This window comes from Mus caroli, chromosome 12, assembly GCF_900094665.2.
Source record: "Mus caroli chromosome 12, CAROLI_EIJ_v1.1, whole genome shotgun sequence".
Classification (NCBI taxonomy): Eukaryota; Metazoa; Chordata; class Mammalia; order Rodentia; family Muridae; genus Mus; species Mus caroli.
The window spans coordinates 94,575,159-94,599,103 of record NC_034581.1 but is presented as its reverse complement, the minus strand read 5'-3'; the positions used below and the strand labels follow the sequence as shown (position 1 = coordinate 94,599,103).

At 44.8% G+C, this 23,945-nt stretch overlaps 1 protein-coding gene across 1 annotated transcript in view; it reads right to left on the bottom strand.

Annotated features, from left to right (window-relative positions):
• Kcnk13 (potassium two pore domain channel subfamily K member 13) overlaps positions 1-22,801 on the bottom strand; it is a 104,729-nt gene extending 81,928 nt beyond the window's left edge. The window contains exons 1-2 of the mRNA XM_021179416.1: positions 22,486-22,801; positions 21,013-22,084 (exon numbers count right to left, since the gene is read on the bottom strand). Coding sequence (XP_021035075.1) covers positions 21,013-21,346 — 334 coding nt within the window. The 5' untranslated portion in view covers positions 21,347-22,084; positions 22,486-22,801. The remainder of the gene's footprint in view (positions 1-21,012; positions 22,085-22,485) is intronic.
• Positions 22,802-23,945: the final 1,144 nt, after the last annotated feature.

Sequence of the window (23,945 nt, the reverse complement as noted above, 5' to 3'; positions counted from 1 at the left end):
GACTTTTGGGATAGCATTGGAAATGTAATTGAGGAAAAGATGTAATAAAAAATTAAAAAAACAAAAACAAAAAACAGCACAGGCATGAGCAGAGAGCAAAAGAAAGAGGTTGGGGGGAAAGGGCTGCTGATCTCTGGCTGGTTTCTACCTGGTTTAGGATTCCCACGAGGCTCACCTGTGCTCCCTGCCCCACAGTTCCATGTGCCCTCAAAGAGAATTTCATGATTTGTTTTGAGCCAGTTCAAGTGAGCTCCTGAAACTTGCAAGCAGAGGGGCCCTGACAGGGGCAATACAGAGAACACAGCCATTTTCTGACAATGCAACTGTTCATGTCTTTGCACAGGAAGCCTTATCTTTTGCAAGGCCAGAACTACACAGAGAAACACTGTTTTGAAAAACCAAAAACTGACCAAACAAAAACCAAATGACAACAAACCACACAACTGTAGGCAAAACTATAATCCCCTCAAAAGTCCTCAGTGATGAAGGATTTTATACTCAGATATTGGAGTATAATTGGAGTATAAGATTGCATAATGCCATGGTGCACACCTGATGGGAGGTGGGGGGGGGACAGGTAAGTCCCATCAATTGACATGAGATGAGACCCTGTCAGGTTAAGAAGCAGGAAAAGGAAGCAAGGCAATCAAGTCCTCTCTACTCTGGTGCCTCTCTGACTGATGGCAAGAAAGAGAGCCATCTTTTTTTATGAAGAAAAGAAACCTCACACTGTTTTTTACCTGTAGTTCAACTGAGTGACCACTGTGCTCCCATTACAGTGGCTGTCAGAGGAAAGGGACTCTTAGGGAAATCATACTGCCTGCCACTGGTGGTAGGCAGATGTCCAGGTGTGCCAGTAGCCCAAGGAGTCTCCACACACACCATCAAACCCTGTTCCAACCCCTTATTCCTTGATCTTCTGTGGAAATATTCTAACCCACTAAGAACAGGACATTTAAATGTCTAGCACCTTAGAATCCCTCAATAATCATAAAGAATGATATTGATGTTCATGGTCCAACCCCTGCGTGATATTGGTGACTCTGGGCATTCTACATTTCAGGCTAGTGATCAACCTTTCCCCTTCCCCCGACACTTGAGCATTTTCCAAAGTCAACATGGCTGTTGTCCAAGGAGGGCTCAGAGATGCTATTTTTTAATCCTGCTATGATATGTCATCTGCTCACTGTACAGGACTTGATGTGTTCTTAATTACTGTGCTGAGTTTCCTCTACACCTGTCACTTTGCACCATTTCCAGTCAGTGGGCCTTAATATCCCTAGAGGGAAATCTTTAGCCTGCCACACAGTTCACAAGTTTCTGGATGAGTCTCATTAATTAAATACCCTAAGTAGAAACGGCACTTGTGCCTACTGGTTTGGATGACCGGAAGGAAAACAACCAAAATGGAATAAAATCTCCATGTATCTTATCAGGAGAACCCCCGTTGGCCCCGTGATTCAACAGGGAGCAATTAGAAACAACATGTCATGGGAGGCTTGCTGGGTGACCCTTTCTTGAGTTTTTGATCCAAAGTCAGGCAATGAGATTGCTTGTTTGTTTCTCTTTCAAACTTAGTGCTTAAGCCAAGAGACAAGAGAGAAGCCAAACGCAGAGATGAATTGCAGGTGACACTCAGCCATGGGCAGAAGCATGGGATGCAGTGAGCTTGCTCCAAAGGAGAATCCAAGGGAGCATCCACAGTCTGTCTTCAAGGAATGGTTAGCATGTGCAAATGTAGGCCCGGTTGACCAGATCTCCCATTTTTCCAAGCTAAATTGGAAGCCTGGTTTGTTTGTTACTTTTATCTGAAAAAAAAAATTTTTAAAGTTTAGCACATAGGCAACTTTTCCCAAATACTAAGGCTCCTGGTTGTCGATGAAGCTCATTCCACTGGATCTGCCTTCTGCCAAGAGTGGCTTCACTTGGAGTATTTACACCATTAAGACCAGGCCGGTGCCTGGATCAGCCATACTCAGTTTTCCTTTGAGATAGTTGTTAAGCATTTGCTAATTTGTTATCATCAGTGAGCCAGATAACACAAATGGCAGTTGGTGATAGTTACTCTCTGAAACATAAATCAAAAAGTAGTGTTAAATACCCACAGAGGAGAATTGTATAGTCTCAAATCGAGATTTAGCAACAAAGAGTCCCTGTGACGATAAAGCCATAGGATAGGTAGTGGTCAGAAGGACCCTATCACTTGCTGAGGATGAAAGCTGAAACTCAGTGGGCGAGGGTGGAGGGGGTCTATTGGTCTCCTGCACTACAGAGAGTGCTCTGTAGTCATAGCATGTGTGAGTGTCACTGTTTCTTTACTCCTCTGAAGTCTGTGGCCATTAATACCCCAAATGGTGACTCAAGACTTTGCAAGAGTCTAGAGCAATCTCTGAGCCATCAGAAAAGGAAGATATGTTGACTCAGTTGAAAATCACACGCGATCCCAATGCCTTTCCAATGGTTACAAGGCAATAGCCACTCTCCAATAACCACACACAGAAGAAATTGTGGCGTGACAGTTTCTCTCTTCCTCTTCATACCGAGTCCACCTCAGTCCAGGTTTCGATTCCTGTTTCTGTAACAAGGAGCCTCTCTCTGGCAACCCAGGGCAGACCTGTCTGTCAGATGGTTTTTGTTTTTAAGCTAATGGAAGGAAATGCACAGAATGAATGGAGCCACCATCTAAAGGCTCAGTTCTAAAACTATGGGACAAATAGGAAACATGCTGTATGTGCCTATAATTAAAACACAGGGAGACAGGTCAGTCTAATAACATCCATGAGTTTGAAGTGGTGGCAATGGAGTTCCTGACATAAGCTGTAAAGTGAGTGAAACAGGTCTGTCATTTCTGCAGGTGACAAAATAACAGCTATCACCCATCCTACCAGCCAGGTTGTCTCTACACTCATTACTGAAGGCTAGCAACCATAGAGAGAGGGGAGCGATATTCCCATCCAATTTCACACATGCCTTGAACTCTATCTTTAAAGAAAAAGCCCTAGAGTTAAGTTGATCACATAGTGGCGATTCAATAGATTCCAGCTGAACCAAGGGAAATTTACATTTGACACAAGATAACAAGAAGGGAGAAATGCACCCCCCCCCTCATGTGGGATATCCAGACACTATTATCCTAGTTAGGTGTGGTGGCACATGCCTGTAATTCCATTACTTGGGATGCTAAGGCAGGAGACTGTCTCAGGTTTGAGGCTAGCCTGGGCTGCACAGCAAGACTCTATCTCAAGAAATATTTCTACTATAATGTCCTATGCAAATCTAGTGATCGCAAACACACAGAACCAGGCCATGGGTTCTATTTCCATTTCCATTAGACCTTGGAGAGTCTCAAGGCCTGACAGCCATGCTCTATTTAAATCAGGGCTGAATAAGGTTTGGATCACAACACCACCATTTACTAGCCATGGGACTTAGAATAACTTATCTAACCACTGTACTTCAGTTTTCCCACACAATGGAGGCCATACCAGTCTTCAGTCATAGGATGAAGGAATGGCTTTGAACTTTTAAAGACAGGACGTTATGCAACGTAGTCAGTCTTAAACATTATGGAGTGGAGGATGACCTTGAGATTCTGATCTTCCTGCTGAATCCTAACAGGTATCCTGGGACTATAAGAATATGCTATCATATGAAGTTTAATGTAGTGGTAGGAACTGAGCCCGGAGCTTTATGCATAGTAGGCAAGCATTCAGTCAACTGGGCTACAACCTCACCGAGGATGGAGGACTGTGCATACAGATTGCTTGCTAAAGCCCAAAGTAAGAGCAAGAATACAGTACACATTGGTTGTAAGGAGAAGATCCTTGAAAATTCATTAAGAGAACAGTCACCTCAGACTTCCCTTAGTCCTGCTGCAACCTGCCCACAAGAGTCCCCTGTTCTAGCCTACCTCCATACCCTAGAGACTCAGGCTCTTGTTATAGACCCAGGGACTCCCCTGTTACCCCTTTTCAGCCCTTTCTTCTAGCTCATCTCCTTTGTGACTGTGCTGACCTGCATAATGTCTCTCTCAGGGGTCCACAGCTACCATACTAGGCTTGGATTCAAGTAGGGGACCTTCATCTTCCTTCCTGTCTTTCATCCCAGACTCTCCAGAGTTTCCCTTAGCCCTGTTACAGCTTGCCTGTGTGACAACCTCCTTCCAGTTTGCTTCTATTCCCTTGGGACTAGACCTCTTGGTGACAGAGGGTCCCCAGTTATTCCACACAGTCATTCTCAGACTTTTTCCCTAACCTATCTCCATTCTTTTGTGATTCTCTGATGACCCACAAACCAACTCTCTACCAGAGACCCTACACCCACCACTTAGCTGAGACTGAAACTGCTCTCTACCAGGGATCCCCAGATATCATACCTGGCTAGGAACCAGAGTGAGTAACAACACCAAAGAATGAGACACCCACCCAACAAAGATAAGACCAGATGTCCATACCAAGCCATACTTCAATCATTTAAGGTGCTTAGATCCCAGTTATCATTTAAGATGCCTAGATCCCAGCACAAAAACACAAACCTGAAAAATTAAGATAACGTGCCTCCTCCAGAAGTCAGCAACCCTATTGAGTTAGTCCCTGAAAAAGGAGATTTAGCTGAAATGCAAGATAAGAATTTCAAAATAGTAATATGAATGTTTAAGAATCTTAAGAGGGATATGGATAGATATCTTAATGAAGACTGTGAAAACACAAACAATTGAGTGAAATAATGGAAAAACAATTCAAGATCTGAAGGTAGAATTTAGCAAGGAAGTCATATCACTAAAGAAAACCCAAACTGGAAATTAAAAAAAAAAAAAAAAAACAGGATATCTAACAAAAACCTCAGAGGTAAGCCTCACCAACAGCTTAAAAGAGATGAAAGACAGGAAGAATTTCAGATCTTGAAAACAAGGTAGAAGAAATGGATAGCTCAGTCAAAGAAAGCATAAAGTCTAAAAAATTCAATGTACAAAACGTCCTAGAAATCCGGGACATTATGAAAAGACAAAACCTATGAATAATAGAGATACAGGAAGAAGAACACACTCAGGTTAGAGGCGTTGAAAATATTTTTAACAGGATAATAGAAGAAAATATCCCTAATCTAAAGAGAGAGAGAGGGATGCATATCAAGGTACGAAAGGCATACAGAACCCCAAAGAGTCAGAACCAGAAAAGAAACTTCATGACATATAATAACCAAAATACTAATTTTACAAAATAAAGAAAGGATATTAAAAAGATGCAAGGGGAAAATATGAAGTGACATAAAAAGACAGGTCCACTTGACTTTTCAGTGAAGCCCTTGAAAGTCAGAAGGGCCTGGATGAATGTTCTACAAGCTCTAAGAGACCACAGATGCCAGTCCAGACTACTATACCCAGAAAGACAACCAATCACAACAGAAAAAGGAAAACAGTCTGAGGAGAAGTTTAGTGGCACTCAAGAGGAATAAATAATCCCAGAATGGTTAGTCAAAGGGGGGGGGGGAAACACACACACAATGACAAAACCTTCAGAAACTAATAAACATTGCCCATTAATAATCTCAATACTAATGAGCTCAATTCCCCAACCTGAAGACACAGACTCACAAATTGAATTAGAAAACAAGATCCATCTTTGCTGCATCAAAGAAACAGACTCACCACCAAGGACAGTGATCATCTTAGGTAGGGAAAAAGAACTGAAAAAGCTATTCCAACAAAATGGAAATAAGAAACAAGCAGGTTGTCTTAGTTAGGATTTTACTGCTGTGAACAGACACCATGACCAAGGCAAGTCTTATAAAAGACAACATTTAATGGGAGCTGGCTTACAGGTTCAGAGGTTCAGTCCAGTATCATCAAGGCAGGAACATGGCAGCATCCAGGCAGGCATGGTGCAGGAGGAGCTGAGAGTTCTACATCTTCATCTGAAGGCTGCTAGGGAAAGACAGACTTTCTGGCAGCTAGGAGTAGGGTCTTTAAAGCCCACACCCACAGTGACATACCTACTCCAACAAAGCCACACCTCCAAATAGTGCCACTCCCTGGGCCATCACACAGGTGTAGCTTTTTTAATATCCAAAAAGATAGACTTCAAACTAAAACTAATCAGGAGAGATAGGAAAGGAGAAATCCACCAAGAAGATATTACAATTCTAAGCACCAAACACAAGGGCACCTAAGTTCATAAAAGAAATACTACTACAGCTAAATTACATATTAACCCCTAGCACAGTGAGAGTGGTTGACTTCAATATTATATTCTTGGCAGTGGGCAGGTCATTCTGACAAAAACTAAGTGGAAAACTTCTGGAGTTAAATAATGACATAAACCAGACAGACCTAGCACACTTCTCCAGAACATTCCACCCAAACACTAAAGAATACACTGTTTTTCTCAGCAGCCCGTGGAACTTTCCTCAAGACTGACCACATAAGAGAAAAGAAAGCATATCGCAACAGAACTTTTTTTAAAAAATTGAAATAACGCCCTGCCTCCTGTCAGAGCACCCTTGATTTTTAAAAGCTGGATATCAACAACGGTAGAAATTACAGAAAGTAAAAAAACTCATGAAAACTGAGCAACTCACTACTGAAGGAAAATAGTTTTTTTGTTGGTTTGGTTGGTTGGTTTGGTTTGGTTTTTGAGACAGGGTTTCTCTGTGTAGCCCTGACACTTACTCTGTAGACCAGGCTGGCCTCAAATTCACAGAGATCTGCCTGTCTCTGTCTTCTGAGTGCTGGGATTAAAAGCATGTGCTACTATCACCTGGCTTTGAATGAAAACTGGGTATAAACAGAAATCAAGAAGGAAATTGAAATATTTTGGAGAATTGAATGAAAACAAAAATACAACGTTGTGGAACAGAATGAAGGACTTTCTAAGAGGCAGGTCCATAGAACTAAGTTGCTTAAATTAAAGCAGACAAACAAACAAACACAACCCTGGAGAAATCTCATACAAATAACTCCACACTGGAGAGCTCTAGAAAAGCAAGAAGAAATAGCATGTAAAAAAGAGTAGATGGAAAAAAAAATAAACTCAGAGCTGAAGTCAGTAATACAGAAACAAACAACACTATAAAGGATCAATGAAATGGAGAGTTGATTCTTTGAGAAAAGTATCCAAAAGATACAGAGAGAATATTCAAATTGATAAAAGTAGAGATGAAAATGGAGACATTACTACAGACACTGAGGAATTTGAGAGAATCATTAGAAAATATTTTAAAAATCTGTATGTCACCAAACTTGAAGACCCAAAAGAAATGGATGAATTTCTTGTTATGTATAATATACTACAGTTAAATCAAAATGAAATAAAAAATTAAACATACCCATATCCTCTAGTAGAATCAGTAATTTAAAAAAATATCTTAACAGCAACAACAACAACAAAAATAGTTCAGGGACAGATGGACTCAGTGCAGAATTCTACCAGATTTTCAAAGAACTAATGGCACTACTCTTCCAATTATTCAATTATTACAAAATAGAAACTGAAGGAAAATTTTCTAATTCATTTTACAAAGCCACTGTTATTCTGATACCCAAAACACACACAGCCCCAAGGAAAAAAGAAAGAAAACTACAGATCAGAAACTCACAAGAAAATACTTGGAAACTGAATTCAAGACGACATCAAAAGGAGCATGCCCTGTGGTTCAGCATACAAGAAATCAGTGAATGTGATCTACCACATAAACAAACTGCAGGCAAAAACAACAGTCATCTCATTAGACACAGAATAGGCCTTTGACAAAATCTAGCATCCTTTCATTATAACAGTTCTGAAGAGAACAGGGATACAAGAGACACACCCCCACACGATAAAGGCAATCCACTGCAGGCTCACCGCCAACCTTTTAAATGCAGGGAGATTCAACGCATTTCTTTTAAAACCAGGAACAAGACTGGAATATCCATTCTCCCCATACCTAGCAATATAGTACTGGAAACCTTAGCTAACACAGTAAGACAACTGAGGGATATCAAGGAGATTCACACAGAAAAGGAAGAAGTCAAAGTATCCTTATTTGTAGATGATATGATTTTATACATAAAAACATCCTGAAGACTCCATCGGGAAACTTCTACAGCTGATAAACACCTTAGCCAAGTAGCAGAATTAAACCAAAAATTGGTAGCCTTCCTTCATACAACTAACACACTTGCTGAGAAATAAACCAGGAAAACAGTGGCTTTTACAATAGACTGAATAAAAACTATCTCGAGATAACTCTAACCAAGGGAGTGAAAGACTTGTAAAGTTAAAACAAAACAAAACAACAACCCTCCCCCCCACACACACACAAAAACTTAAGACGTTGAAGAAAGAAATTAAAGAAGACACCAGAAGATGAGAAGATTGCTCTTGCCTGTGAATTGGTAGTTTTTACTAGAGTGAAAATGGCCATCCGACCCAAAGAAATCTACAGATTCAACACACTCACCATAGAAATTCCAACACCGTGATTAATAAAACTTTAAAAAAAAAAACCCTTCAACTTTATAGAAAACAAAAATTCAGGATAGTCAAAACAACTGTGAATAATTCCTGAATAATACAAGAGTTGCTGAAGGTGTCCTCATCCCAGATTTCAAGGTGCATTAAAGAGTTATTATAATAAAAACAGCATGATGTTGGCATAAAACAGATACCACTGATCAATGGAACAGGAGCAAGGAGTCAGACATAATTCTACACACTTATGAACACCTGATTTCTAACAAAGAAGCCAAAGATAACACTAGGGGGAAAAAAAGACAGTATCTTCAACAAATGGTACTGGTCAAAGTGGATAGGTGTATGTAGAAGGACAAAAATAGATCCATATCTATTATCCATCACCAAACTCAAGTTCAGATAAGTAAAGGACCTCAATGTAAGACCGGAGACCCTGTATCTGATAGATGAGAACACGGGGAATAGGCCTGAGCTCATTGCCACAGGAAAGAATTTTCTGGAAAGGACATGGAGAGCCCAGACACTAAAACCAACAATTAATAAACAGGACCCCATGATGCTATAAAGCCTCTGCACCACAAAGGACATCACCATTTGAATAAAGCAGCAACCAACCCAGTGGAAAAATGTTTTACTAGCTGTATAACTGAGAGAGGGCTATTATCTAGAATATATAAAGAACTGGGGGAAAAAACAACAACCCCAGAACATCAAGAAAACAACTGTACTGGCTGGTTTTGTGTGCCAACTTGACACAGGCTGGAGTTATCACAGAGAAAGGAGCTTCTGTTGGGGAAATGCCTCCATGAGATCCAGCTGTGGGGCATTTTCTCCGTTGGTGATCAAGGGGGGAGGGCCTATTGTGGGTGGTGCCATCCCTGGACTGGTTAGTCTTGGGTTCTGTAAGAAAGCAAGCTGAGCAAGGCAGAGGAAGCAAACCAGTAAGTAAGCAACCATACCTCCATGGTCTCTGCACCAGCTTCTGCTTCCTGACCTGCTTGAGTTCCAGCCCTGACTTCCTTTTGATGAACAGCAACATGGAAGTGTAAGATGAATAAACCCTTGCTCCCCAACTTGCTCCTTGGTCATGATATTTGTGCAGGAATAGAAACCCTGGCTAAGACAACAACCCAATTAAAAGATGTGATATAGAAGTAAATAGAATTCTCAAAAGATGAGAAATTCTCAAATGGCTGAGAAGTACTTTTAAAATGTTCGACATCCTTAGTCATCAAGGAAATGCAAATTAAAACTACTTTGAGACTCCATCTCACCCCCAGCAGAATAGTTCAGATCAGTATAACAAGTGACAGCGAGTGCTGGAAAGAATGAAGTCATCACATAGTCACTGCTAGGGAGCACAAAAACGTGCACATCTACTACGGAATCCAGGGCAGCACTTCCTCAACAAGCTGAAAATAGATCTACCACGAGAGAGGTCCAGCTAGATGACTCTTGGATATATACCCAAAGGACTCTACCTCTTATTACAGAGATACGTGCTCATCCACACTCATTGCTGCCCTATTCATCATGGCCAGCAACGGGAAACAACCTAGATGTCTATCAACTGATGAACGGGTAACAAAGATGCGATACATTTACACATTGGCATATCGCTCAGCTATGGAGAAAAAGGAAACGATAAAGTTGGCAGGTAAATGGATGGAGCCCAGAACAACCATCCTGGATGAGATAACCCAGTCTCAAAGTCACGTATTGCATGCTTTCTCTTTGATGTGGATTTAGCTTTTAAGCTTTAGATGCATGGATTTCAGTCTGAATAACTGCAGAGGTTAAGGAGTTTGTAAGGGACCGGGGAGGAGGATCGAGCAAGGAAGGGAATGAGAGGATAAGATAAAGATAAAGATAAGCTAGAGTAAGGAGGAGCAAGGGGAAGGAGGTGGGAGAGTGGGGCAACGGGGGTGAGATAAGGAGGGACAACTAATATTGGAGGCCTTTTGGAAAACCATAGGGTAACATTCTATGTATAAGCTTTTATATATATATGGGATATATAGAAATGAAATGGATATATATACAGAGAGATGAAACGAATATATATATATAGAATATATATATATATAAATTAAAGGGATATATATAAATGAAAGGGATATGTATATATATATATATGAAAGGGATTTAAATGCAGTCACCATATAATAAGGGAGACATCCTATACCACCAAGTAAAAACCTCCAGGGCCAGGAATGGGTTGCATCTTATTGAGCTGTGGCTAAAGGGGTCTCATAGACCCTCCCAAACTTCATAGGTTACTATTGTCACAGCTACTGGTTACTCTCAATCACCTAACAGTGAGGTCATACTGATTATTTAAGCCACTAACATGGAGCCATTAAATCTAGCTGGTGTCCAACTAGAAGTTTCACCCTGTGATGGTTTGTATATCCTTGGACCAGGGAGTGGCAACATCTGAAGGTGTGGCCTTGTTGGAATAGGTGTGACCTGGTTGGAATGGGTGTGTCACTGTGGGTGTGGGTATAAGATCCTCACCCTAGTTGCCTAGAAGTCAGTCTTCCACTAGCAGCCTTTGGATGAAGACGTAAAACTCTCTGCTCTGCCTGCACCATGCCTGCCTGGATGCTGCCATGCTCCCACCTTGATGATAATGGACTGAACCTCTGAACCTGTAAGCCAGCCCCAATTAAATGTTGTTTTTTATAAGACTTGCCTTGGTCATGGTGTCTGTTCACAGCAATAAAACTCTAACTAAGACACACCCCTATTGACTAATGTTCGTGTACTAAAAGGTGCTTTTCACACTACATAAGGAGGAAAGTAACTCTCAATGTCCCCCAGCTATAAACTTACAACAGAGACGTGTCTACAGGATATACTGGTGTAATAATGGTACAAATGCTATGGGAGTAACCAACCAGGTTGATGGCCATTGTTTGTTTTGTTTTGTTTTAAATCTAAGGCACACTCTTTGAGTTGGAACACACACATGCCAAAGTGACCAGGAACCTGAGACTAGAACCATGGTCCTGGGGGGGGGGGATATCTACTACTATTATTCTGCTAAAGAAACAAAGCTATACAGTACCTCCTAAAGACACGTTGCTGTATCCACAGATCAGTGCCTCACTCGTTCCTCATCTGAGATGCTTCTTGCAGAAGATGGGAACGAAGTCAGAGACACACAATTGGACAATGTACAGGGACTGAGAGACTTTGAAGCACTCAGTCCTAAAGGGAATGTCTTTGGCAAACCCTTCCAAGATTCCAGGATCTATGCTGAAGAGAAGGTAGAAGGAGTCTAAGAACCAGAGTGGTGGATGACTCTAAGGAAACAGCGTCTTTCAGACACAACATGATGGATACATGGAAGAACTCACAGAGACTGTCACAACATGCACAAGACACACACAGGTTTAAATCAGACAGAATCCCAGCACTGGGCAGGATAAATGGACACAAAGTCCCACCTATAACTAAGAACCTGTTTGTGATTGATACCTGCAGACAAAGGAAGAAAACCAGTTTTCTCCAATGGAGTGTGGTTGGCCCAGGGAGTGGCACAATTAGGAGGTATGGACTTGTTGGAGGAAGTGTGTCACATTAGGGGTGGGTTTTGAGACCCTCCTCCTAGCTGCCTGGAAGCCAGTCTTCTCAGCTTCTTTTCTGCCCAAGCTTAGCTGTCCTGGTACTTGCTCTGTAGACTGACCTTGAACTCAGAGATCTGCATGGCCAGGTTTCCTGAATGCTGGGATTAAGGGCCTGTACCGCCATGACTAGGCTTAAACTTTTCTTCACCTAGAACTTGCTCTGTCCCAAGCAGATCTTCAGACAAGATCATAAAACAGTCTCTAGGCCGAATTCTTCTCTTCTAAAACCTTTTGACCTTGCTCCCAGAGTCTCTGGGTATATCAATCACACTCTATGGCAGGACCCATGCCCAGGCAGGTCAACACAAAACAGACTCCATGGTTGTTGTTTTTTGTTTTCTTTTGTTTTGAGACAGGGTTTCTCTGTATATCCCTGGCTGTCCTGGAACTTACTCTGTAGACCAGGTTGGCTTCGAACTCAGAAATCCGCCTGCCTCTGCCTCCCAAGTGCTAGGATTAAAGGCATGTGCCACCACTGCCTGGCTGTTTTTTTCTTTTTAATCAATGTGTTCTCTCTCTCTCTTGACTTTTTTCTCTTTTCTTTCTTTTTTAAGTTTTTAAAACCTATTTTGATTTGTGTTTGGTTTTTTTTTTCCTTGCAGAAAGAGAAAGACAGAGAATTAACATTAAGGGAGGTGGGGAGGATCTGGGAGGAATTGAGAGAGGGAAAAGAATATAATAAAATGTATTGTGTTTAAATTATTAAAAATTAAAGTTAAAAATTTAAAGAGATGGTCTTATCTAAACATTATAAAATGAGTAGTGCACATACACACACACACACACAATTAAAATGTGACTTAGAGAGCTGTGGTAGTGGCAAGTAATTAGAAGCGACTGGACATTGACACTGTGGCTGTGGACCTCACGTTGACCTCAGGAAGACAGAGCTATAGGAAAAATACTTTCCCACTCCACAGTATTATCCAGATACCAAGACAAGACATATACATCACAGGAAAAGAAACAGATGTGCATCTCTTTGGCTAGAGATGCAAAAACCCTTTATTAAGTATTATCAGACCAAATGCTTAGTCATAGAAAAAGGCATATGCAGCCTGGACAAAGGGTATTTATTGTGGGAACCCAAACTTGCTATGATGGCTTAGAAGTGGCTAGTGTAATATGCTCTATCCATGGCATAAAGGGGAGAGTCACAGGGTCTTCTCAACAGAGGCATGAAACAGTTCAGCAAAACACCAACTCCCCTGTGGTTTAAAGAAAGAAGATCTCGAGAGAAAAGGAAGCCTGGCGTCCTCAGGAAGGCCAGCTCTATAACTAACAGGTCAGTTGTGGGAAACAGAAGTTCTCATTCTGAGAGCAAGATGAAGGAAGATATCCATTCTCACCAGCACTGTGCTCAAGACTCCAGTCAGGCACAAGACTAAAGATATAAAATTTCCAGACGAGAAAGAGATAATTAACAGTATCGCTATTCTACCATCTCCTATATTGGAAACCCTGAAGAAACCACTAAACTCTGATGATAAGAACAAACAGCAGAAGACAGGGAGATCACAGCATTCAAGATCAAACGGATGCAAAAGCCAGTCTGCTCCTGTACACCAACACTGAAGGAAATCCAAAGAAAATTAAGAGTGGGATGTTACTGACGATAGAACACTTGAAAAGAAATTAACCAAGGAAAGTGCAAAACTCACACTCTGAAAACTACAAAACACTGCTAAGTCAATTAATTAACATTAATTAATTAATAAAAAGATCTACATGCAGAGGGAGGCAGCTCATGGTTGCAGACCAGAGAACTTCATATTGCTGGTTGGAATGAATATTCCCAAGCTAGCCTACACACTTAACGTAAGTTTTCTCTACAGAAAGGAACAAGATGATCTTATCATTCTCATGGATGTTTAAGGAACCCAGAAAAGCTAAAAATAGTCCCGAAAAAGAAGAACAATGTTGGAGGACTCACCCTTCCTAATTTCGTCTGACTACAAAGCCTCCATATCTAAGGCACTGGTGTAAAGAGAGCCTACAGGTTGACAGAATCAAACGCAGTCCAGGAAGCAATCCTCATAGCAGCGGCCAATTGATTTCTGACAGAGGTGCCAAAACCAATTCTGTGTGTGTGAATGGGGAGGTGGGTGGGAGAGACAGGGGACAGACGGTGACAGACTTTCTGATAAATGTTACCAGCACACCTGAACTTCCATTTGTGCAAGAGGATAGACCTACATCTCATGCCATATGCCAAGTATTAATTCAAAGTGGATCAGCCACCTGAAGGCAAGGGCAAAACTACAAACTAGAAGAAAACAGGTACAATTCTTCAGGACCCGATTTCTACAATGGCTTCTTATTTAACACTAAAAGCATACACAACAAAAGAAAAAGCAGGGAGGGCTGGAAAGATGACTCGGCGGTTAAGAGCACGGACTGCTCTTCCAGAGGTCCTGAGTTCAATTCCCAGCAACCACATGGTGGCTCACAACCATCTGTAATGGGATCCGATGCCCTCTTCTGGTGTGTCTGAAGATAATGGCAGTATATCCACAAACATGAAATAAATAAATAAATAAAGGTACGGAGGCAGAGAAGAAAGCAACTGGAGGAGAGCTGGGGCTGCGGAGAAAGAACCGTTCTTGTTGGGCCTGGTGGTATGTGCCTGCAGGGAGACTAAGGCAGGGAAACTGCTGTGGGTTCGAGGGTAGCCTGGACCACATAGGGTAGTTAAGTTCCAAGAGCCTGGACTACAGAGTAAGATCCTGTCTCAAAAACTGAGAAAGGAGCCGGGAGTGGTAGTGCACGCCTTTAATCCCAGCACTCGGAAGGCAGAGGCAGGTGGATTTCTGAGTTTGAGGCCATCCTGGTCTACAAAGTGAGTTCCAGGACAGCCAGAGCTACACAGAGAAACCCTGTCTCAAAAAACAAAAAAACAAACAAACAAAAAACCTGAGGAAGGAACGAAAGAAGGGAGAGAGGGAAGGAGAGATGAAGGAAGGAAGGAAGGAAGGAAGGAAGGAAGGAAGGAAGGTAGGTCCTAGTTGGGTCTGGTGGTACAAGACTGTAATGTCATGTACTCCGGAGGCTAAGGTAGGAAAACCCCAAGATGAAAACCAACATAGGCTCCAGTTAGTTCAGCCTGAGCAACTTAGTAAGACTCTGTCACAAAATAAAGGATTAGGAATAAGCTCAGTGGAAGGAGGAAGGAGGGAGGAGGAAGGAGGGAGGAGGAGAGAGGGCTGGGAAGGGATGATGGTGGTGGCCTCAGAAGCGGGATGGAGAAGGTCAGGAAAGGATGGACTCTCGGCTATAGATATGAGCATACCAGGAAGGTCTGGGGATGCTTTTCCTGAAGAATATGAGACCAGGACTTGGGTGGGAGGCTGGAAGCTGGGGGTGGTGGCATTAGACTCAAGATCAAAAGGCTTTGCATTGTCCAGAGAAGGCATCCCAGTTTTATCTCCAAACTGAAGGTGGCAGTAGAGATGGCTTTCAGCCTCTGGTAGTTGAATTCTGTCTCGATCATACTTAGAATGACCAAAAGAAACACTCACTGTATTGGCTGGTTTTGCGTGTCAACTTGACACAAGCTGGAGTTATCACAGAGGAAGGAGCCTTCCTTGAGGAAATGCCTCCATGAGATCCAGCTGTAAGGCATTTTCTCAATTAGTGATCAAGGGTGGGAGGACCCATTGTGGGTGGTGCCATGCCTGGGCTGGTAGCTCTGTGTTCTCTAAGGAAAACAAGCTGAGCAATCTTACAAGCCAGTAAGCAGCATCCCTCCACAGCCTCTGCATCAGCTCCTGCCTCCAGGTTCCTGCCCTGTGTGAGGTCCTGTCCTGACTTCCTTCGGTGATGAACAGCAATGTGGAAGTGTAAGTTGAATAAACTCTTTCCTCCCCGACTTTCTCCTTGGTCATGATGTTTTGTGCAGGAATAGAAACCCTGACTAAGACACGCACCTACCAGAGAAGGAAATCAGCCCTGAAAAAAATCAGGGATGGAAAGAATGAAGGAGGAGGAGGAGGAGGAAGAGGAAGAAGAAGAGGAGGAAGAGGAGGAGGAGGAAAAACCAGGTATGGAACATGCCAAATTTTCATACACATAGAAAAATATAGAGCTAGTTAAAAATAAAAGGATGAAAACATGCTAAGTGGTTGCTTAAACCAAAAATTACGGATGATCACCCCTTAAGCAATGGTTTAAAGGTCAGCATACATTGACTCATATGACACAGAACTCTAATTCCAGATTCAGATGTTTAAGATGGTCACTGTCGCAGAGAGGGCAACCAAGTTAGCCCCGAGGAAGATGAGCAACGTTATGCAGGTTATGGAATTAAGTGACCGAAAAATTGATGAACTTACATGTTCTGAAACGCAGTGGAATGATGTGTTTGGTGCGTTTATGAGACTTAGAGGCTGGTGGCAGGGTGGGGGTGTCGATGTTCCCTTTACCTCCAGAAATCTGTGACCCGAGGAAAAACTGGCTTGAATATATACGGACTCCAGGACACAAAGAAACGTTCAAAGAAGAAAACAGAGAATTGTACAACATGCACACTCTCAGATCATTATGCGATAATTTTAGCAATAAATCAAAGCATAATTATAGAGCCAACCTCACAGAACCTTTAAAAAGCAATCTTTCTGAATAACACTGGAGACGAGTTAAACAGCTACACAGAGAATGAGCAAGAATATTTATCTTAGCCATGGAAAGGATGTGAATTATGAAAAACTAGGAAAAAAAACTCTGTCAATCAGATAAGTATTTTTTTCCTACACCAAAAATTCAAGTCGGCAAGAAGGTAATTGAAAAGATGAATGTTCATCCGATTAATTTTCTTCTTCCCCCTCTCTGTTTCTCTCTGTCTCTGTCTCTGTCTCTGTCTCTGTCTCTGTCTCTCTCTGTCTCTCTCTGTCTCTCTGTCTCTCTGTCTCTCTCTCTCTCTCTCTCTTTCTCTCTATCTCTCTCTCACACACACACACAGGGCAGGGGAGGGAAGCTTCCTGTCAGGCCATCATAAGGGTTGGTGGCCCTTAGCCTTGAAGAATGTCCTTAACATAGCATAGAGAGCCCCATGAACTCCTCAGAGCAGTTTGAAACTCACGTCAATGGTCAGTGGGTAGCCCAGTCTCACCGTGACATTCATCAACTGTTTACTCCAAGGGAATTCCCAAGACACAGGCAATCTGGGTACCACCAATGTGCCAAGAGCCAACAGGAAAGGTCAGGAAGTAACTTTGGGATCTACTGGAGGGTGAAGGAGGGGTGCGCTGGAAGTGGGACAGACATTGTCAACCATCATGGTATGTGGGGGAGATGTTTAGTTGGTGAGGAGTGTGAAACACAATGCCGGAGGTCAGTCTTTGTCTACACGGCCGGCTTTGTTCAAATCTTGCCTTGTACTAGCCGACACTGGAAATCACAAACTTCCTTGGAGCATGCTAGCCAAACCAACTCCACTTGTCATTATTTTAGGGTACCTAAAAACCATCACAACTGAAGAAAGGGGTCATGGTATCTAACTGGGGACCACTCTTCCTACAAAAAGGGCCTACAAGGAAGAAAAGGCGTGAGGATGGTTCTAAGCGTCAGCTTGGAAGGGAGAGCTCCGTCACCTCCAGCTGAGCTACTTCCAACCCATGGTAGAAGCTCTCTGAGCCTTAGAACCCGCTGCTACTCACAGGAGAGCGAGTGTAGCCAGCATTAAGGGGTGTTTGTAAGAGTTCAGTGTGTACAGAGATACATGCTGGGTTTAGCATCCAGAGGACAGTTATGCGGTTCCACATTCATGGAAACACATGTAGTAAGTGTCATGGACAGCTGATTCAAGGAAGAGAACGCTGAATGGTGTGTGTGCCCGGATGAAGCATTGTAATAATCAGAAGAGCAGAGAAAATGCATCTCCCTACCTCAGGTGACACACGTCACTCTCCAGGGTGACCAAGAATCCTGTGTGCAGGAGACTAGAGTAACCTGCAACACCCAAGGGCTGCAAGAGAAGGAAAAACTTCCTCTCATCCCTTCCCAAGGGAAGCAAGGACAGACTTCTCTTCCCTGTGACCTAAGTTCACCTGGGGACTTCAGGTCCACACAGTTGTCTAGCTAGCATGGTCTTCAACGTAGGGAACTCCTGTGGTGACACTGCTCTCACCAGGGCCCGGCTGCCCCCCACCTGATGCCCTGCACCCTGTGTTGTACTGATTTCCACTCATGGTCTGATCTCTGGTTCACTGACAACCAGTGTCCTCCATCCCACAAGAAGAGGTGATCAATAAACGAGATGCAGGTGTGATCAGACCAAGCATCCCAAGGACTTAATTAGGCTTCTAAAGATGGCCCTCAGGAAAAAGGGAAGGTGCAACCTGTGGGCTGAAGAGGCATCCCTGGGAAAATGCCTGGTGGTCCATAATGAAAGACAGGGCTAGAGGGAGGAATGGGAAAGAGGAAAACAGTGGTTGTGGGGAGGGTGGGGGGAGCGGGTGCTTCTTGTCATTAGCTGGACTGGGTTGCTTCTGGGTCTGAACCCACAGGCTCAAGAAGTCACACACTGATTACAAGCTCCTTCGTTTCTGTGCTTTGAAGGTGACAGGGTTGATGCTGGTCACCTCCTGGGACTGTCCTGTATTTTTGAGACTCCAGGTCATAGGTTAAATGAGAGTAAGCTAAAAGAAAGAAGAGAGGCTATGTCAATTTTGAGAACAGAGCAAAAAGAGATAGGAAGAGGGGACCTCAAAGGACGAATGACAGAAGGCTCGATCCTGAGAAGACCTTAGGGGAGGATCCTAGAGATGAGAATTCCCAGAGCCACGGAAAAGAGGAACGTTTCTTTTGTGTTATAACAGGACAATTTTACGTTTCCTTAAAGAGGCAAGGGAACACTGAATGTAGTTTTTCGATACTTTAGCTATTAAACCAGTCTTCTTTGAAAAGGCAGCCACTTTGCACAGGACCTCAAGAATGATTGGAGTTACAACCACATCCAACCCACCTCTTCTTCACAGAGAAAGGCATGGGAGGGAAGAGATAACTGACTAGAATTGAGAATTCAAACAGAAAAAAAAAATCATTGGATTTCTATTACTATAAAGGAGTCCGGATGCAACCGGCTCAGGTGAACGCCGGAAAGGACAGGAATGCTGGGTGGTGAGAGCGAGAGTTATGCTCTGGTCAGAAATCAGATACCACAGTCCTGAAAGTTTCCAGGTAGGACAAGAGTAACCAAGTAGATTCCAGCTTCTCAGAATGGCCAGTCTGCACTTCCCAGTGAAATCTTAGGAGGTGGGTCTCAGAGGAATGCGTCTCTTAGCCTCCCTTGAGTGGGCACAAGCTCTCACTGGCTGCTCTCGCTCCCGCTCTCCACACCCAAGCACTGACTGCTCCTCAGCTGGAAATCTTAGGTGCACCTGCCATTGTTCCCACAGAAAATCATCTTAAAGCCCAGCAGAAACTCCGAGCTGTGCCTGGAAATGGAGAGCTGTTGAACTACGCTTCTCATCCTTACAGAGGCTGGGTGGAAAAGATGCTCCAAAACACAGGCATGAGGGAAGAAAGCAGTCAGGAAAGCCAGACGCCAGGAGCTGCAGAAATGAAAAGCATTCCTCTTTCCTCTTTCTAAGTGACAAACAGCGGACCTCCGAGGGGGAAAAAAAAAAGACAGAGTGATCGTGGGGTTGTGAGCTAGACCATCTAGCAGGAAGCTCTTGAGTACAGTTGTTATGTCCCCAGTCATTCTGGTCCCTTCTGCCTTCTCACTTGCTGGCCAGCTGAGTGAGTCGTGGGTTCCTGGCTAATCTTGGGAAGACTTCCTTGGTTAATCTGGTCTATAGCCTGAGGCTCCTGTTTGATTGTACTGTTCTCCTGGCAGAATGTCTGCATGACACCTCAATGTGGGTCACCTGTCACCGATGCCACCAGTAAACCCTTCTAGAGAGCCATGGGGCCTTGGCTGCTGAGAGCCCAGCACAAACGTGTCCAGCTGGCGCCATGAGCTCTTGCGGTGGCTTCTGCACTACTTCCCTTCTTCCTTTCGGAGCCCCTCCCCCATCTCAGGCCTCTTTCCCCAGGACAGCTACAGTACTTTCTCCAGCCCACAGCATTATTCAGCTATACATCAATAGTGAGCAGGTTTTTTTTTTTTTTTGGGGGGGGGGTGCTGCTGCACAAATCCTCCAGTTCCCACCTCCTTCTGCAGGGTAATATCACCGATGGCAGCCCGCCACACCATTCTCAAAATTCTTAGGGACTCAGCTGCCTCCTACTAAATTCTAACTCCATCTCATTAGCCACCAGGCCGTCTGTCCTAGCAGTCCTTCCTCTAGTCCAAGCTCAGCCAGCACCTAAGGGAATTCTGGACGCAAGCCACTTCTGTCCCCGTGTATGCCCCTATGTTTGGTCCCTAAACCCAATTCATAGGAACTCAAACTGGCTAGACCCACTGTCACCTTTCCCCTGGTTTTTCAGAGAAGGAAACACGTCCCATTCTTTGAGCCCCATTTTACACTCTTCTGCCTCTTTCCAGTTTGGAATTCTGAGAGTCTCTCTGTAAGTTTGAAATCACGGCCTTTTCTTTGAGCAGTGGCTTGTGCATAGTTCAACACTCACTAAACGTTTCTAGCTTTGTATCTCCTTGTAAGCTCTCACCACAGAATTCACGAACTCAGCCCTGTCTGCTAAGCCAGACTGTCTGTCTACAAAAGCGCTTCCCTAATTTAAGAATCATTCAAATTCCGGGCGACTGGTTAACAAAGAGCAGCTGGTTCTGGTCTAGGCAGAGGTCTGGGGTAATTCTAATAATCTTCGGGTGTGGTTGGGATCCATTCACACCTGTTGATTAGCCACAAAGGAATCCCTAGGTGCATCGCTGGGCGCCCAAGCGGAGAACCCCAAGGGTAAGATGCTAGGTCCTGTGAGGGCCCAGGAACTAGGGGCATGGAGTGACCAGGCGGCTCACTTACCTATGGTAGAAACCACTGTACCCACGAAGTAGAAGGCGCCCGTGAAGTCCCAGCGAGGGCGCACGCTGTCCATGCGGATGCCCGCCCTGGTGGCTTCCTCGTAGTGGCGGAGGAAACCTCGCAGCTCTTCACGGCTCAGGTTGTGGCCCCGGCTGAAGTTGGCCAGGCGCTCTTCCCAGCGCTGCTTGGCCTGCAACTCCTGCGCTAGCTCCAGCGCGGAGAAGACTGCGGCGCCGCCCAGCAGGTAGAGCAGGATGAGCCCAGCGAGCAGCAGGAAGCGCGCGTTGTCCTCGTTCAGGTGGCCGGGGCTGCAGCCGCAACCGCGGCCAGCCATGGCACTGGAGGACAGCCCCGCGAGGGTCGCTGCCCGCGGACTTGTGCCCACGCCCCGGGGAGGATCTGCTCTGCCGACCTTAGCCCGCTCTGCGTGCGGGCTCGCCCATGCCCGCCGCGCGTTCCCCAAGGCGGCGTGGATCTCCCGGCCGCCGCCTCCTCGGTCGTTCCTGTGTAGCCAGCTCCCCACGTCCGCCTGGACTCGTGGTTTCGAATCCGCTTTGTCGTCACCGCCTCCCTGTCCTCTCTGGAGTTCTCCTTAAGGCTGAAGACCAGAGGGGTCGGGACACGGAGTCTGCTTCGACTTGGTGCGGAGGGTGCGGGCGACCCGGGTTCACCCGAGCTCCTAATTCGGCTCAGATTGGGGAGGGGGCGTGGCGTGCCTTCAAGGCAAACTCCCTAGAACTTGAACTCCTTTTGAAGAAAAAAGGTCGTGGGTCCAGAGAGAATCGGCGGGTAAGCTTCACATCAAGGTCCGGGTTCCTCGGAGCATTGCTTTCCAAGCTGTGATGGCTGGGATACGGGCTGTTCTCTGTCTTTGGTGCCTCTCCAGGTGGATCTGTGTTGCGTATTAGTGACAATGTTCCGCCGAGCCTCTATCCACCAGAATAACCAGGGCTCAGAGGCCGGAACGGGTTTGGGGCAGACGCACGGACGCAGTGACAGTGCGAAGATGCAGATCAGCCGGCTCGGATCTCCGCTGGGCACACAGGCTCCGCGGCAGCACGAGGGCGGACCTCTGTGGGGAGGAGAACAGAGGGGGAGGTTGGAACAGTGAAGGAAGTTAGAAGCATCCTCCCAGGGAGCCTTCCTTGACTTCCCCCATACCAGACCGCCCTTGGCCTCTAGGCCCTGCACCGGGCGTTCTCTGTCCACACGTGCCGGCCCTGCCAGCCCATCTCCCGGGGAGCCGGCCAAGGACAGCGGCCAGAAGAGTTCCATCTCTTCCACCCGGTTTTGATCGCCTCGGCTCTGTAGTTCTTGCGTAGTCAGTGGCCCTGAGCTGAGAACTCCAAGCTACAACATGTAAGCCAGCAACAAGGTTCTATTGTGAACCGCTGGGGCGCCCACCCAGAGACCCCAACTTGCCATGGGCTCTGGAGCCGCTGTCGCCTTCGCGTCTCACCTTCCCAAACGCACCTGCTCTGTGGGACAGGTTCAGGATGGCCCCTGGTTCCCCTTCTCAAGTGGCCTTGCCCTGCCCGGTGGGGCTGAGAGCAGAAGTCCGTGCCCAGAGCTGTCTTCTCTGTGGAGTGCTCAAATGCTGCAACAGGTGGAGCTCTGCAGCTGCCAACCGAGGCGACTCCACCCGGTACCCGCCCCTTGGCCTCAGGGCCAGTCTCCTGCTCAGGTCTCCTCCGCCGGCGCTCGCCTGGAGCTCGGAAGGCCAACCTCTAAACAGCGATGTTCCACCAGGGAGTGCAGATCCCTGGAGTGGTTGCTTAACAGATAGGTCGAGAGCCTCGATGGTCTGCGTGGGTTCCTCTCGGGCCAGAAGAGGGCGCTGCGTGCCCTCCAGACACACCTGCTTCCCAGCAGTTTAGCCACAGGGGGTCGAATATAGCTGTGTGAAGGAATGGATTCATAGCCACCCACGATCTAAACAGAATTTCTCCGCCTTTAGAGAGAGAGAATGGTCCCAGGAGACCCACCCACGATACTAGCCAGAAACAGAACTAAAAAAGCTTGCAGTTCTGTTGAATAGACGCAAATGATTTTGGTGAGAGTAACTAACAGAGCGTTTATCTTGCATTGTGTCTCCTGGGGAGGAAGAACTTTAGAGGGTATTGAGTTCACACCCAGGGTGAGTAACCCAATTATCCTTACTAGTTTAAGAAACATTTCAAGTACATCAAAATTGAATGACGTTTACAATGACACAACACACCACCACCTAGAGTCTACAAGTGACAGTTTACCAGGCTTGCTTATATTTACCCATTCCTTTCTATTCACCAACCCACTCAGGATGCACTTTGAATGGTTGTAGACACCCACACACTTTCACCCCATCTCCAACCAGTATTGGCCATTATTAAGATCTCTATCCTCGGATTTTTGCTTTTGTGGTAAAATTTGCATACAATGACATGTCATTGTACCATTAGGTGAGTCCTGATAAACTATCTTTGGGAGCCAAACAATGGTGGCCTCCCTCCCTTATCATCTAAAAGCCACCAAATGATTAAAGCTCCCACAAATATCTTCCCAGCAAATCCCCACCCACATTCCTGCAGAGGTAACCACTATTCTGATTTCTTTTTCCACCATGGAATATTTCTCCTTTATAGAACTTGGTTTTGTCTATTCAGGTCTCCGTATTCATAAGAACCAGTTATGTGTCTTGTGTAAAGTGTGTTCCTGAAGTATACTGCCTGACATCATTTCAAAGTAGCTTTTCTAACCCACAACAATGCAGTGTCCACATCCTATAGACTGTTGACAGAGCCAGCCATTTTAGTTTTAAGCCTTCTGTATACAGGCACATAAACTTATCTCCTTGGGGTTTTGTGTTCTCTGGATACCTTGTATATTGGACTTTTGTAAATGGTTGGAATATTTTGCCCACTTAAAAGCTTGGTTTTGGAGCTGGGGAGATG